Source organism: Psittacula echo, assembly GCF_963264785.1.
Source record: "Psittacula echo genome assembly, chromosome: 3".
Taxonomy (NCBI): domain Eukaryota; kingdom Metazoa; phylum Chordata; class Aves; order Psittaciformes; family Psittacidae; genus Psittacula; species Psittacula echo.
Genome location: NC_137736.1, coordinates 61,164,015 through 61,179,150, shown reverse-complemented (window position 1 = coordinate 61,179,150; position 15,136 = coordinate 61,164,015). Strand labels below are relative to the sequence as shown.

Below are 15,136 nucleotides of genomic sequence, written 5' to 3'. Positions count from 1 at the left end.
TTGTCCTCAGAATGAGTACACAGACGTATCAGAAGAGGGACAAGCACCTTACATTCCCCGCTGCTCCTCTGCCAGTGAATTTATACTTCCACTTGGTGTATCTATCTTTCTTATTTGGTAACACTCTACATTCCTGCTCATATTCTCCCCCTAAAGTATGGTACAACATGTAACCACAAGATCTTGCTGAGTATCTTTACAAACCTACTAATGCAGGAAGTGGGAATCAGTAGTTTAACAGACTTATGTGGATATGGGTGAGAAAGGGGAGATCAGGCAATTATTCCCTATAGGCTGAACTATAAAAGGCCACAGAAGCATATAATGAATAAACAATCTGGGTTGTAAGGGACGCTCCAAGGTCATTCGGTCCAACTACATGCTCAAAGAAGAACTGACTTTGAAGTCAGTCCCAAGGAATCCTGCCGTGAGTCACTCACTGCAGAAAACGACAGGGAACTCAATACTGATGCATGTTGTACTGTGACACAGAGCAAAATATTCTCTGCAGTTCAAAGCCCACTGAAATGTGAAAAGCACAGGGTAGATTTACGCCAAGTGGATGCAGAGATTACAGGCGCATGGCAACACTTTTGGGAGGGGGCACGCTTTACGTCTCTTGACAGCTAAGACACTATATGGCTGCAGAGAGCCCTTCCTGCTCCCCCATAAGGTATTACTGATGTATCCAGCTCTGTTAGCTGTTACAAAACACATTTAGAGTTAAAAAACGTACAGGACATTTTAAAGATAACTTATTTTCTATTGCACTGTTGGAGAGAAAAGAAATACTTTGTGTTTCCTTTTCGGTTTTGCACTCACTCAGGATTACAAACGAAAACGACTAGGTTGTTAGTGCCACTGGAAGCACCAGCATGCTGGTTGCAGGCACTGGTATGCAGTGGGTCCACTGACCCACCAGCTGACCCGGTGTGCCCCTTCCATTGTATCCTGGGTGCAGCATGTCCAAATCAGTATTATCATGCACACTGCCACAATCTTTTTCCATGTACAATTTAGCCACACGTTTTTGGTTTAGAAGCCCTTTAAGTATTTGATCATAGGATGTCAAGGACATTTGACTTAAGAAGTGGAGGAAACTAGAAACCACACAAATGCTATGAATAGAAGCTAGGGAAAGAGATGGCACATTTATGAGCTTGGTCAAAGTGGATGCATATGTTGCTGTATTTAGACTTATATCAGAGAAAAAAACCCATGCAATCTTTAGCTCTTTACTTATATTCTAGTGCTAACCCCTCTCGTTTCACGGCACAGCTCTATTTTTATACCACTGAAATCATCAGCTGTAAATATCCATATAAATTGCTTCCCCCTCCCAGAAAACCTTATACTGGCACGTCTATGATACCAAACCTGTCATTCGCTTTCCTAAAAGATAATCATCAGGTAAGGTATTATCAGTATTACTGATACTCAGAAGTAACATCTGAGTTTTCTTAAAAAGCGATGTTCCTAATTCCCGAATGACTCATATTTGCCACTAGAACAATACAAAATCATTGAAGAAGGTTGGCCTTTAAAAATATTACTTGGAATTAGAGCAAACCATTTAAGTATATCAAATGTCATAAAGGCTCTTTCTAAAGTTGAGGTTGTTACAGTATAAACAGCACCAAGGTAGAGGCTGTACTCTCTCTTGACTGAAGCCCAGGAGTGAAAAAACAGGAGTGAAAATATTTTTATCTGTTGGAAGTGGGAAGAATAATATTATTTTATACATAATGATGTGTAGAGAGAGCATTGTAACACACAGGCACACGTATCAAGATACTAAACTAAAGGGTTATATCACCATAGGACTAGACTCCGGAAATTTTACATTCACTCAATCCTTACTGTGCTTGCAATCCAGCAGGAGTTTGCCTTAATGATATATATATATTGTCTTCATTGAATGGTACTTACTGGATGCTCACATGACTAAGTGTTAAGACGTAGTTTCACAATATGTAGTTTCACAATGGCATCAGAAGTGAAGCCAGTTCACAAAGTTCCCAACAACCACTCCCACTCCCTCCCAGTCATCGTTGCCCCTACATCACTGTGGGCTACCCCTCAGCCATGCCCTTATGACTAGTTGTAGGGTCACATGAGGACACAGGTCACCAAACTGATTTAAGAATAATCCCACTGAAAATACAAGGGATTATTTTTAACTTGGAGCATTTCAAAGATATGGTTTATGGTGTGATGCCATGACCAGTTTTAGTGACACAGCTGGTGTGGTGGCAAGCCAAGAAAATGGGATGGAAGCAGGAGGGGACAGGCCGGAAATCCTCAAGCCAGCATCACTGCTATGCATGGTGGAATGATGCCATATGGCAAAGGTTGCAAAACCTGGACCACTCTGCAATCTCCTTTGACATTCGTACTTGAGTACTATTAGTACTGAAGTTTGGGGTACTTACGCCATGATGCCTGAGAGATGAAACATTTCAGCTGTTATGTATGACAAGTAACTGTATAGGAAGACAAAGAGTGGCTCAATCACTCGGATTTTATGGGTGAAACGGGTGGTAAAGGCTGCTACAAATCCCAAAAGGATTCCAATCAATACTCCACCGATCCCCACTATAAAGAAGTTAGCAATCCCAGCGAATATGTCAATAACCTTAATTGTGTGCATCTGGCAGAAAGACTTGAACAAATTGTACAGGACCTATGAGGAAAAAGAAAGCACATTATGTTTCTGAACTTTTACGTTCCCCTTATGCTTTTACACTCCTCTGCTTCAATGTTGAATTTTGAATTTTTCTATCTATCTTGAGTTCACTTTTAAGATAGGCTGTTGTTTACCTCTGGCGTATTACTTGTCCACCATAAATATCAGGGAGATATAGAATCATAGAATAGTCAGGGTTGGAAAGGACCTTAAGATCATCTAGTTCCAACCCTCCTGCCATGGGCAGGGACACCTCTCATTAAACCGTGTCACCCAAGGCACTGTCCACAAAGAAGGGTAAATATAATTATTCCCATTTTTTGCAGATGGTTTCTTAACCCATGCCATTCTGCAGGCCAGGAGCATAGATCTATCTAATCTTTCTTTAAAACCATTTATTTGCAGATCTTCTAATTTCTCCACAAATGGCCATTTCAGACTTTCTCCAGATTAAAATAAAAATAAAACAAAAAATAAAAAAAGGAAAAAATACAGTTCCATAATCAGTGAAAAATCAAGAAATCAAGTTCTTTTCAGATTATTTTGATCCACATAAGACATTGAGAGCTGCAGAACTTAACTGAACCATACAGATTCATCTGGCATGGGGTGAGGTAGAGAGATAATGGACAGTGGCCACCCCAAGGAATACAAGAAACATGAAACAAGAAACACGGCATCCATGAAGTACACTTTCTCTAATTAATTTCTTATTAATTAACTAATTCCTAATTAACCACTAGGAATCCAATAGTTCAAAGACTTTTTGAACTTTAGATTTCTTCTAGAGATTGGGATTTAGTTCCTATTAAAAGACCTGTTACTATGTGTTTCCCCAGTTTAATTTTCAAAGTGTTTGTAACCATCCTCCAAAACAGAGTCCACGGGATTACCATAATTTCTTAGCCAGACAGCCTTAATGGTTTACACATGTGAAGTCCACATTTCTCTAATATCAAGTATTTCAGTTACTACAACACAGACAACAATGGAATCAGTTACTCTTAAAGAAACCTTAAAGGGTCTCCCCATCTGCAGACTTATTTGGGAGATTTAAGCATTGCCTGGTGCTGCATGTATGATCCTAGCCATAAGACACTGTGATGGCTACGTAGGTCACTTCTACAGATTTAAGCTTGGTCGTAGGCACTTGTTCATGTCACAGTGGGTTCACAGGGTAAGCCACTGTGGTCACAATAACCACTTCAAACGTCTTGGACAGCTTGCAGGAGTTAAACCTCCACTTTCTTTCTGGACTTCTTAGTAAACCTAAGAATTTTCTTTATCAGAAATGGCATTTGAGAGAACAATGTTTTATCAGTACTTGCATTGTGCCAACAATGTAGGTGTTTGAATAGTCACTGGGAAGGATTTGTCATGTTTTCAGTCTTGTTCTCTCTCACGTGACAGAAAGTAAGTTGTGCGGCTCTTCTTGGCCAAAATTGGTCTTACAGAGGTAAAAGTTCTCACTATAGATTACTGCAAAGGCATGGCCTATTATGGGTCCTTTGGGCTAAGTGAAAGGAAGGAACTGAAAAAGAAAAGAAAAAACATACTCCAGAGCAAGCATGGAAAAAGGTTAAACCAAACGCAGCATGGCCACCAGTCATTTTCATTACAAAGCAACAAACAGGACAAGAGCAGGAGCATGAACTATTTAATTGATAACAATGATGCCCTCAGGACAAGTACAGCTGGGCGTAGTGTCCTTTTTCACCTGCACAAACCCCTTCACCTTGCTGCTCTGAGGCAGACTCATGTTTTTTTTGCCCTGTTCCTTCTTACTACATCCTGTGCAGGACAGGAAAGTAATGTCATAGGCTATGCTGGTTTTCCACCTCGTTTTGATTTGTGGGCCTTATGGATTTGCATTAAGCATCCCAGAATTAAACCTACTGGCAACAGGTGTGCCTTTGTTGGTCCCTTTACAAGGACCTCTCAGTCCACAGGCTCCCAGGATGACTTGAATCATAGACTAAAGAAAAAATACTGTTGAGTTGCATTGTTTGCAATGAGAGGAGTTCCCCTGAGTTACTTGCTGAAACTTGGGACCACCCCAGAGTTACGTTTTTCTTCAACACATCTAGAGAATTTGACCTGGCAGAATACTTCCTTGGTATGCATCATGGAAGACTATTATTTTCTTTAAGCGGAGTTTTAAGCAGCCTTTTTTATATTTAAAAAAGTAACTATATAAATATATATAAAGGCAAAAAAAAGTCCAAAATAAGGCCACTGAGAGCTGCTTGTAAAGAAGCATACAATTTTGATCTACTCAAGCAACAGCCTTTCCATAACGTCACTTCAACCTCACAGCAAAGTATTCACCCTGCGAACAGAATGGAGCCTGTTGTGTCCACATGCAGACATCTCCATAAATCTCAAATCTGCTGTCGTAAATTATTTGACAGAAGAAAAGCAATGTTCTCTTTTGTATCTCGGATCAAAACCAGACCATCATGACAGAAGCAGCAGCTAAGACTATGGAACGTCATGAACATGATTTTATTCTCGTTCCTATTGGTTTTTATTTACATTGCTGTAAATGAGATAAAAATCAGGCTCACTTCCCTTTTACTCTATGGCAGTTCAGTTTTACAGCCCTCTCTAAACTTTCAGGTGAGTTAACATCAACTCTCGTCACAATTTGAAGTGCATTTATTCTGAGAACATCGGGTTTTTTTCCAGGCTCAAGATTTGCATTTACTCATCATTCTTCAGCTGAACTCACTGAAGGTTACACCAAGAAGTATTAGTCGACAATCACTTTTTAATCTTGTCTCACACTATCTCTGCTCTACCTAGACACTAATTGCTTATTTTCATCAGCTCTCAGATATTAGTTTTTCATTTTGAAATTACTTTAAAGCACTCTAAAAATAATGTTTTCAGCAGACGCAGAATACAGCGCACTGCTGTAATGTTTTCTAACATGGGAATAATATTATTGTAATTACACTGGCTCCTTCTTTGTGATTTTAAACCTAGAACTGGAATTTGAACTGCTAACACTCCACTCCAAAACATGATCTTGCCATTTAATATCACTGTGTTAGTTATTACTGACCAAGTCTTTCGCTAACGCACCAACTCTGAACATGAAGCCAACTAGCAAGCATTGTCCTCAGCCAAATTCAAGCTCCAAAATTCCATCAGTGGGGAATAAGGATTGTTCAAATGCACAGGCATATCACAAAAACTACCAGGCATGAAAGACCACCTGAGAAACACGGAAGAGCTGAGATCCCTAAGAAAACACACCTCACTTTGTACCTAAAATGCAGGTGTGGTAGTACGTTTTCTGAAAAGAGAAAGCACAGATGACACTGCTATCCTAATAAAAGCTTTTATTAGGAGCAGCAGGGCAGTGCAAGCGAATAGGAGGAAGAAGGGCTTAAAGTATTTCAAAAGCATGTTTACTAAAGCCACACTGTTCTGCACTGCCCATCTGTGCAGCCCCTGGGTTTTTTGATACTGCAGTGGCTGTAGGCATTAGGCAGTTTCTGTGGATGGCCTGCCCGCATTCATCCCAGCTCCTGCTTTGCCTCTGAATCACACTGGAGCCACCTGCCAGGGTAGGTGGAATTCAAGGGCTCCAGCAGACAAAAGCTGGAAGGTTCTGCACTCTTCCTTCTAGCTGGTTTTATCAGCTGTTCCAGTAACACAACAAGGGCAAATAAAGAGGCAGTATTTACAAAACAGCATCTTCTTTGAGCAGATAGCTGAGTAACTCTGGCAGCAAGGACTGGTCTGGCAGCACTGCTATGGGCAGGGGGTGCCAGGTCTTTTAAGGACACCCCATGGGCAATCTGTGTGACAGCCTGGATCATGTTCTAAGTATAATCACATGATTGCAGGTGCGCAAAATCATAACAAGGAACCATTAGCAGACCACTGCTTAGCATGTGGAAACCACTTGATCTTCTGCCAAGTCCTACCTTTAAGTGATAGCTAGGAAGTAAGACCAAAGGTACTCTAAATTCCTTTCACTCCCTCATGAATATATGCATGGCCAGTGCATTACTGGGCTGGCTCTGTACAGACTCCTCAGAGTACCACCTCTGTGCTAGGGCATCTGGGCAAGCGTGCCATCAGAAAGGACTACCTCCAAAGAAGGCAGTAATGACACCTACTGGAAAGCCATGCATCATGATTATTAAATTGCTATGCCAGCACCTATAAAAATGGTGTTTTGGAGTAATTTGTCATTGAGTTATGGCATGCATGAATAATTCCATCATCAAGATGCAGTGTTTTCCTAGCAAATCCTGCTGGATTAACTGCTGCTCCAGTGGAAAGGTGACTGATTTCTGCGATTGGAAAAAAGTTATTTTGGTTGGAAAAATATACACATGCACCAAAAAAAAAAAAAGTTTTACATTCACATAAAACCAGACCTTCTTCCCCCAGAAAAACGTGTATGAAGAGTTCCACCACAGAAGTGGCCATTAGGAGTGAGTAGACACAGCCATGGCTGAACTGATAAGCCTTTTGAAACTTGTCATTTACATTCACTAATTTTCAGGACTGGCTTAAGTACCAGCTTAATAATGGCAGGAAGTTTCAGCTGTTTAAGCTAGAGAGAAAAGCTAGAATTAAGGCAAGCCCCTAAGAGAAGAAGTGATTCAGATGACTGGATAGCAAGAGAATCAGGTACAACATGAAGCCAAAGTGAAAAAAAACAGTACTCCCAACAAACAGTACTCCCACGGGCAAACAAGAAATGGTCAGTACAAAGGCTCACATTAAAGGATGAGATATACATGTGTCAAGCACGTGAGACAAAGTCCTGGAAAAAGGGAAAATTGAAGGACAACAGCACATAGAATAGAACAGGATGAAGAAACGAGTGCCAGAGACAGAGAAGGTGCGGACCCAATTAATAAATCTTTCTGATCCTTCTGGCATATGAAAAACTGAATCTCCATGTCCCACAAAACAGAAAGCATGCCAGGACATAGCTGTCATGGGCAGGTTTTCAAGTAAGGCATGGATAAATGGGAGTAATGTCCAAGACATGTTGTCATCAGGTACAAATAAGGGGCACTGGGGTGTTAATGGAATGTGAAGATTGATGCCCTTAGGTCAGAACCACAAACCATGTTCAGCTAGTTAATGATTAGAAATTACTGCTTCCAGATGGCTGTCCTATCTCATCTATAGCCTGTGAGAAATGTATTGGTAGTCTCTGCGTACTTCCAACTGGACAGGCAGATGCAAAACTGTGTCCTGCATCATCTCAATGATTTGCCCATTCTCCTGTGAACATGCTGGGACACCCCACATTGTGCCTTTTCCCTCTGTTGTCCAAAGACATTTCTGCAGGTGAGGAAAACCTCCAGTTTCACTTTACAGAAGTAACAGAATTCAAAGATACAGAAACTAAAGAGATCAGGTAGCAAAATCTGTAGAGTAAATATGCTACCATTACACATTACTCTGGTGTAGTAAAACGACCAGACTTTCTAAATCTGAAGTTTAGAGAATTACATAAATACATTAGCACTCCTTGACTTCAGCCTATTAGCAAACTGTAATAACCAAATACAAAGAGATATAATGGAGTGGCATGCAAACAATCATTTATCATTTTTATCAACTAATCATTTATCATTTTTATCAACTAATCATTTATCATTTTTATCAACTAATCATTTATCAAGTAACTTACCACAGTGATAGCATCATTCAGCAAAGACTCTCCAAACACCAGGATGTAAAGCTGCTCATTGACATGAATATTTTCAAAAACGGCTAACACCGCCACGGGATCCACAGCTGAAATGAGGCTGCCAAAGAGCAAATTCTGCAGCAGTGTGATATCAGTCAAACCAAACGCACTGATCTGGCAAATTCCATAAAGTGACATCCCAATGCCGATAGCATTCCAGAGCGTGCCCACCACAGCATACCAGAATATGGTACCAAAGTTCTCAAAGAAAAGACGAGTTGGCATAAAATATCCAGCATCGAGTACAATGGGTGGTAAAAGATACAAGAAAAAAACATCACTGCTCATTACAGGTGGGGACTTCTCCTCTGCTCCAAAAATAATCCCACCAAGAAGCAATCCAACAAGAATAAGGAGACAGCTTTCAGGTACAATTGAGGGCAACTTGTGATAGAGATGAAAGCCTTCAAAGGAAATTCAAACGCAAGAAAGTGAAATGATTATTTATACAGAATCCAAAAAGATTATTCTGGATTCTGTTACCTTAGCTTCTATCGTAAACAAGCACCAATCACAGAGCAATTTCATTCTCACTGCAAAGACTGAACTGGACAGCCACAACAGGTCAAGGCAAATATGTTGGCTAGGATAGTTAATTCAGTTAATCTGGTGGAGAGACAATTTAGTAGACAGACGTTCCATTTATTAGCTAAGTTGGCTGAAGCAACTCTGCGCAAGTGTTCTGTTTGTGGAAGTGTGGGTGTTTTGTAATGTGGAATCCTCCAGAAACACAATCCAAACACTTTCTAGGGCAAACTACATCTAGATACAGGAAAAAAATACTCCTGCAAACCATCCCTTCCTCCATGCGCAGCTTCACAAAGGAGTTTAAAAAGTACATTAATTTCATTTTTAGAAGTCTTTTAGAGTCTCAAAGCTAGGGAGGGGAACTAGCACATGTGACCTGCACCCAGTCACCCATGGTCACTTCCCCAGCCACCACGAGGAAGCATTTACAAACATAATTTTTCTAATTTTAGAGGCATCTCCAAATTAATTTCACGAGAAGCAGCATGTTTTCCATAAAGTGACAATAAGCTGTAGCCTACGTTATTATGCTCATTCTTCCGTATTATATTCATTCTAGAAGTGTCAGGAGTCTCTCATAAAAATCTGTGCGAAAGTATTGAAAAACAAGAATTGAAAAAAGGTTCTGAATGAGGACTTAACGGTTGAATGTTCCTTAGCCTACTAAAACTGTCAAAGCTATGCAGCTTTGATTTAAAGATTCTCTCTACTTGTAAAAGTTGGCTGTTGTAAGGATAATTTTGGTAATGAATGGGGTAAGTTTTGAAGGACCTTACTCTGGCCAATCTAATGGAATGATGAACCTCATGCACCAAGGTCACATTCCAGATCTTGGCGATGCCAATCTTTTCCAGGCTCCTCCTTATCTATATTTGGCCCACATAATTATATAGAAAACTATCCACACCCACAAGATCCCACAATTCCTGCCTAACTAAAAAGCATTTAAATCATTTTAAATGAGAGCTGCGTGGAAACACTGGGTGTGGTAATAACGGGCATCTATTTCAGTAAAACTATTTCAGTAAAAATCACACCTGTCGTGGAAACAGTTAAACCAGTGTAAGCTTGGTACAGTTCACATCTAGTTTCCCAATTTCAGGCTTCTGTATCTCGTAACACCTATTTTGTTAATTCTCCTTTCATCAGAGATTTCTTCCAAGTAAAAGAAAGCCTGAGCTTACTACCAGCCAAAACAAATGGTTAGGAAGGACCAAGGGGAAAGCTGTTTTAATCTACAGGTTTTTGACTTGTGTATCTTACAACTATTAAAGCTATTTTAAAAAGTAAGCAGTTCAAGCTGCATTTCCTTCCTTTCTGGATTAACACAGACTGCTTTTCAATATATAGAAACACGGCCTATGTGACTCATTAGAAGGACTGCCAAATTCTCTGTCATTCTTCAAAATCAGAATCACCAATATCCTATATTGGCAGAACAGCCAATGACCCTGGAAATACAAGAATTTGAGTTTAAGACTTGACTTTTCACCTTTCAGCCACTTCCACAAAAAAATTTTATGGTTTGCCTCAGTTTCTGCAGTGGCAGGATGCCAAAATTTCCAATACAGTGACTGAAGTTTCCCCTGAGTAAACAGATTTTACCAAAAGTTTTTTTAAGCCCTTCAAAATACCTTAAATCATTTTCTCCATAAAAACTGAAGAGGAGGAGATTTTTTAAAAGCAGCTTTTAATGTAAGCAAACACTGTCCCATCCAGTTGGAACACAATGGCAATGAAATGGCTATTGAGAATATAAAAATAAAAATCTTTTTCTTTTCTTCTTTACAAATCACTCTTTGAAAAGTTCATACCCTCTTGGAACTTTTGTGACTCCACCTCAACTTTAAAGGTAACGGAAAGGCTCCCACTAAATTAAATGTGCTTTTTATCCATGTAAGCAGCAGTAGAACTCCTGAAAGACTGCCTGCCTCCATGCAAAGCATTCAGAGGTGATCAGGGAGAGGCTGTGGTTTCCTATTTAAGGCCAGAGAGCTGGATTTAGAATCCAGTGCACATCCATCAGACTCAGGTGCCCTGCAAGATGAGGGACATCTTCCCTGCTCTGAAAGATCTACAGCCACGTGTTCACAAGCATCCTAGGAGCAGCCACGTGGTCACAAGCACCTAGGTCACAAGCACCTGCAGTACATGAAAACTCAGGCTTTTATGCTGAACCCAGGACTACAACTACTTTCCAGTCTTGTGACCCTGTTCTGGGGCTCCTGTCCATGCAGTGACCCAGCTTCAACAGCATGGAAGATGCTTACCCTCAGGCCTTTGGGCAGAAGACGATTTGCCTAAAATGCAAGTTCAATATTCTTCAAGCTAAAAGTCTGCAGAGTTCTGGTATCTTACTTCTTGGGTGAAATCCAGTGCTGTCTGATGCTGGAAATGCCACTCAGATCTGTATTTCTGATTACAAAGGAGTTTTCTAAGGGCCCTCTGAACAGCTTAAGCCATTTTTAAGGAGAGAAGTGTTGGAAGGATATCAGCTCAGTTCCCAGAAGAAACACTCCTAATTGTGCATTTGTGATTAAATGTAGATGTGATGGGAATCTGGATCGGCTAGATCAGTTAGCACAAGAATTAAGCAAAACTGGGAGGTAAGTAGGCTAGTCTCACTGCCTAGACACTGCAGCATATTCTGGGGGCACTGGGTCCCGCTTAATACACTCATGGAGTAACATACCATCTATATTGTATCAACACATAAGATAATAAGTAGACGTAGCAGGAAATAACAATTTTGTTCACGGCAATTTCTAGAAAATTTATTTCAAAATGTGCCCTTGTTCTATGCTGGAATAAAAAGCACCATGTTTCTAATATCTTCACGAAAATGTACCTTGTTCAAGTTCTGCTTGCCAGCTTCAGGTTTTCCTTTCTCATGCTGTCTTTCTTGCTCCCTCTAAACCTAGCCTACAATGACACAATCACAGCCAGGATCTGAGAAACCTCTTAGGTAAACCCACTATAACAATTAGGAAATGCTGGAACATTTCAGCTAAAGTAAAACTGCACTTCTGCAAAAACACATTTGTTCAAAAAGACTCTTCAGGCAATAAGCAGGCTCTGTGATAAAGGGTTTTTTTGGGATCCTTCACACACTGTGAGGGGCTGTTACTAAATGTGACCCTATCTTCTGGACTCTTTGCAGCTGGAAAGACCTGAGGGCTCCACTCATAAAGGTTTGCTACTTGGCAGTGCCAAGCGTAAGAGTTTAGTGCCTAGCCCCAGAAAGGAATTTGCGATGCCAGATTAAGCACCAAAGTTTCCTGGGCAGTGCATGAGTCTCGAGGTAGATTTCATGCTGCTTGGCATGAGGGGTGAGATGCCAGTGCTACCCAGCAGGAAAAGCTGGCGAAAGGAATGCTCTGGAGAGCCTCCTCTCTCACAGGGCCCCTCTCTTGGGGCTCTAGGCAGTGAGATGGGCTGGAAAACTCCCCTCCATCCCTCTGAATGGAGACACACGGCCCACTCCTTGTAACACAGTAGGAGGTAGCAGAACTACATTTCTGTATCTTGGTGGTTAGAGAACTGCCCATCGGGGCTACCTGCAGTACAAAACAAAGCACAAGCAAGTGAAAAATCGATGCTGTAGGAATGTGGCTTAGGAGCACGTCTGTCCTGGGAAGGTTTACCTGATGCACTCACTGGATAAGGAATCACAGACAGAGCTCCAGGAGAAAGAACTGGATGTTCCTAATTCCAGTCCCCGAGTTAGGGTGCCTTCAGATAGGTGTGGCAAAGCCGAGCACTGCCACACCCAGGGCCTCTCCTGTATCCATCCCTCATTGGCTAGCGCATGCACACTTCTAGCAGCATGCCCTAGATTAGCCACATTAGGTTTAGTTCGGTACAACTGAAGGGATTTAAACGGTATATGCACTTTTTCCTCATCTGTGCTGTTTGCTTGTTTACTGCATTGCAGCCAGATCAGAAAATGAAAGTTGTCAAGTAACTTCTTTTATTTTCTTTTACTTGTTAGGTGCCTATGCACTTATGAAATATAATAGTTAGAAAATACAGTCCTACAGAAATTATATACTATTGTGTATGTCTGTGTGTCTACATGTTTCAAATTGCTTCCCTGGAATCTTTAATAAACCAAATTTTTTTCACTAGTCTTAGCTTACTCAAATGTTCTTGCTGTATCTATACTCAGAAGCCAGAGCAATTTTACAATACTCAGCTGGTTAAGTTCTTTAACAAACTCAGTATTTTCTGGCTACTAGAGTCCATGACATACTTGAGTATATGATGTTCTGATTTGCAAACACCTAAATACATGCTCAGGACTAAGCATGCATCTTCAATGTGTTATGATACATGTATCAAGATACATGTATCCTTAATAGGAGCAACATGCAACATTTCTGCAGAAAGTAGTAAAGCCATAGCATGCTGTTTGTATAGAGGATCAGGCCCCCAACTACAGCACCAGCCATGACAGGAGGTTGGTACAAATCTTTCTTCTTGCAGAATCCTAATTACCTGATCACTAACCAGAATGTGACACAGTCTATTTAAATATCACTATCATCAGAAGTCAAGGTTGCATGTTTTATGGAATTGTTTTATCAGAGTGAGTATGATCATAATTTTTTATGGAACTCTACTCTCCACTGCAAAATCAGAGTCCTGAATCAAACAACCGTAGTATGAGTAAACCTTTTTGTCGTTGTTGCTCCCACACCTTTATTTCTTACGTTAAGATTACTTTCTAGGTAAGATACAAAGTTCATCACTTACAGAGATGCGCCAATTTTTAAATAGCTCTCTAGTACGCCATTACCTGCCATTCTTTAGATGATTACATTGTACTCATGTTTCTGTTTGGAGCATAGAAAGCTAATTAAAAACATTATATATAAGCTGCACAAAACACAGTGAAACTATGCAATACAAATATTTTCCACATGAGGGAAGAGGTGGCCTTCCTTACTCATGCAGTGCTGTCTTTTTTTGTCTTTTTCGGGACATAAGTGAATGGTGGGAAGGTAGGACAGGGAGACTTATCTATCCTCATAAACATTTGCTTTGCATCGATCTGCTTCCTCTGTTCTTAAAGTATTACTATATGCGGCGTTATTTTAAGAAAAAGAAGACAGTGCTCAAATGACAGCTCAAGGAAAAGGCAGAGGCGCACGGGGTGAGCGCTGAGGTGTAGAGTCTTCTATAGCCCGGGGTTTACGCTTTGCCGCAGAGGGCTGGAGGGAATCTCTTTTCTCCCCCGCGCGTTCCCTAACCGAGAAAACCCGGTTTCCTACCAGCCAAATCACGCCCGGGCATCCCGCTCCCCGCAGAGCATCACACTCCAGCTCCACACCCGGACACGGACCGCACCGGACCGGCTGCCGCTGCCGGCCGGGGAGGATAGAGGAAAGCAGGGAGGGAGGGAAAGCAGGAGAGTCGCCCGACGGCCCCGCTCACCGATCTTGGCGAGGGAGGCCAGCAGGATCCACAGCGTGATTTCGAAGGGGATTTGCACGTGGGGGTAGTCCAGGGTGAAGACATGGAGCCGCGTCTCCTCGAAAGTGGTGCCGCTGGGGCTCGGAGGGGTGCCGGTGCCCACTGCCGAGGCGCCGGGCAGATGGCTCTCCGAGGTGGCCCTTGCCTCCGCCGCCCCGGCCGCTAGCACCGCTAGCACCGGCACCAGCGCCAGCGCCGGCGGCCGAGGCGCGGCAGGGTACGGGGGGCCGCCGCGTCTGCCCATGGCCTCCCCGCTCCCGGGACCGACGCGCCGCTGCCCTACGGCCCCGCGTCGGCCGCCGCCACCATCCCGCCGCCGCGGGCACCTGTCGCCGCTGCGGCCCCGCCGGCTCCGCCTCCTCCCCGGTGACTGGGCGAGGCCAGGCCCGGCGCCGCCGGCCGCCCGCGGCGTCCCGCTCCCCCCTGGGCCGCCCCCGGGGCCGCCCCCGCGGGGCAAAGCCTCGAACCGGCCCCGCCGCCGCCCACCCCTGTCCTTGGCCGGTGTCGGAGGCCGCGGGGGCGCCGGGCGCGGGCCGAGTCCCGGCCGCAGGCAGGTACTCGGGCCGGATAAGGGCCGGCGCCGAGGGGTGTTCTGGCACGCAGGCACCGGCTCCTACCCCCCGGTACATGCGGAGAGGAACGGGCCTGCGAATTGCAGCCACTGCCCGAGCGTACTCCTGCCTCTGCAAAGTGCCTTAAAAGAGATTTGTGTGCGG

The 15,136-nt window shown here is 42.8% G+C and overlaps 1 protein-coding gene across 1 annotated transcript in view; it reads right to left on the bottom strand.

Moving 5' to 3' along the window:
* SLC9A2 (solute carrier family 9 member A2) overlaps nt 1-14,664 on the bottom strand; it is a gene marked incomplete at its 5' end in the record, with an annotated part of 33,569 nt that extends 18,905 nt beyond the window's left edge. Inside the window, 3 exons of the mRNA XM_080613803.1 lie at nt 2,433-2,683; nt 8,358-8,821; nt 14,382-14,664. Of these exons, the coding sequence (XP_080469929.1) occupies nt 2,433-2,683; nt 8,358-8,821; nt 14,382-14,664 (998 nt within the window). The remainder of the gene's footprint in view (nt 1-2,432; nt 2,684-8,357; nt 8,822-14,381) is intronic.
* Nucleotides 14,665-15,136: the final 472 nt, after the last annotated feature.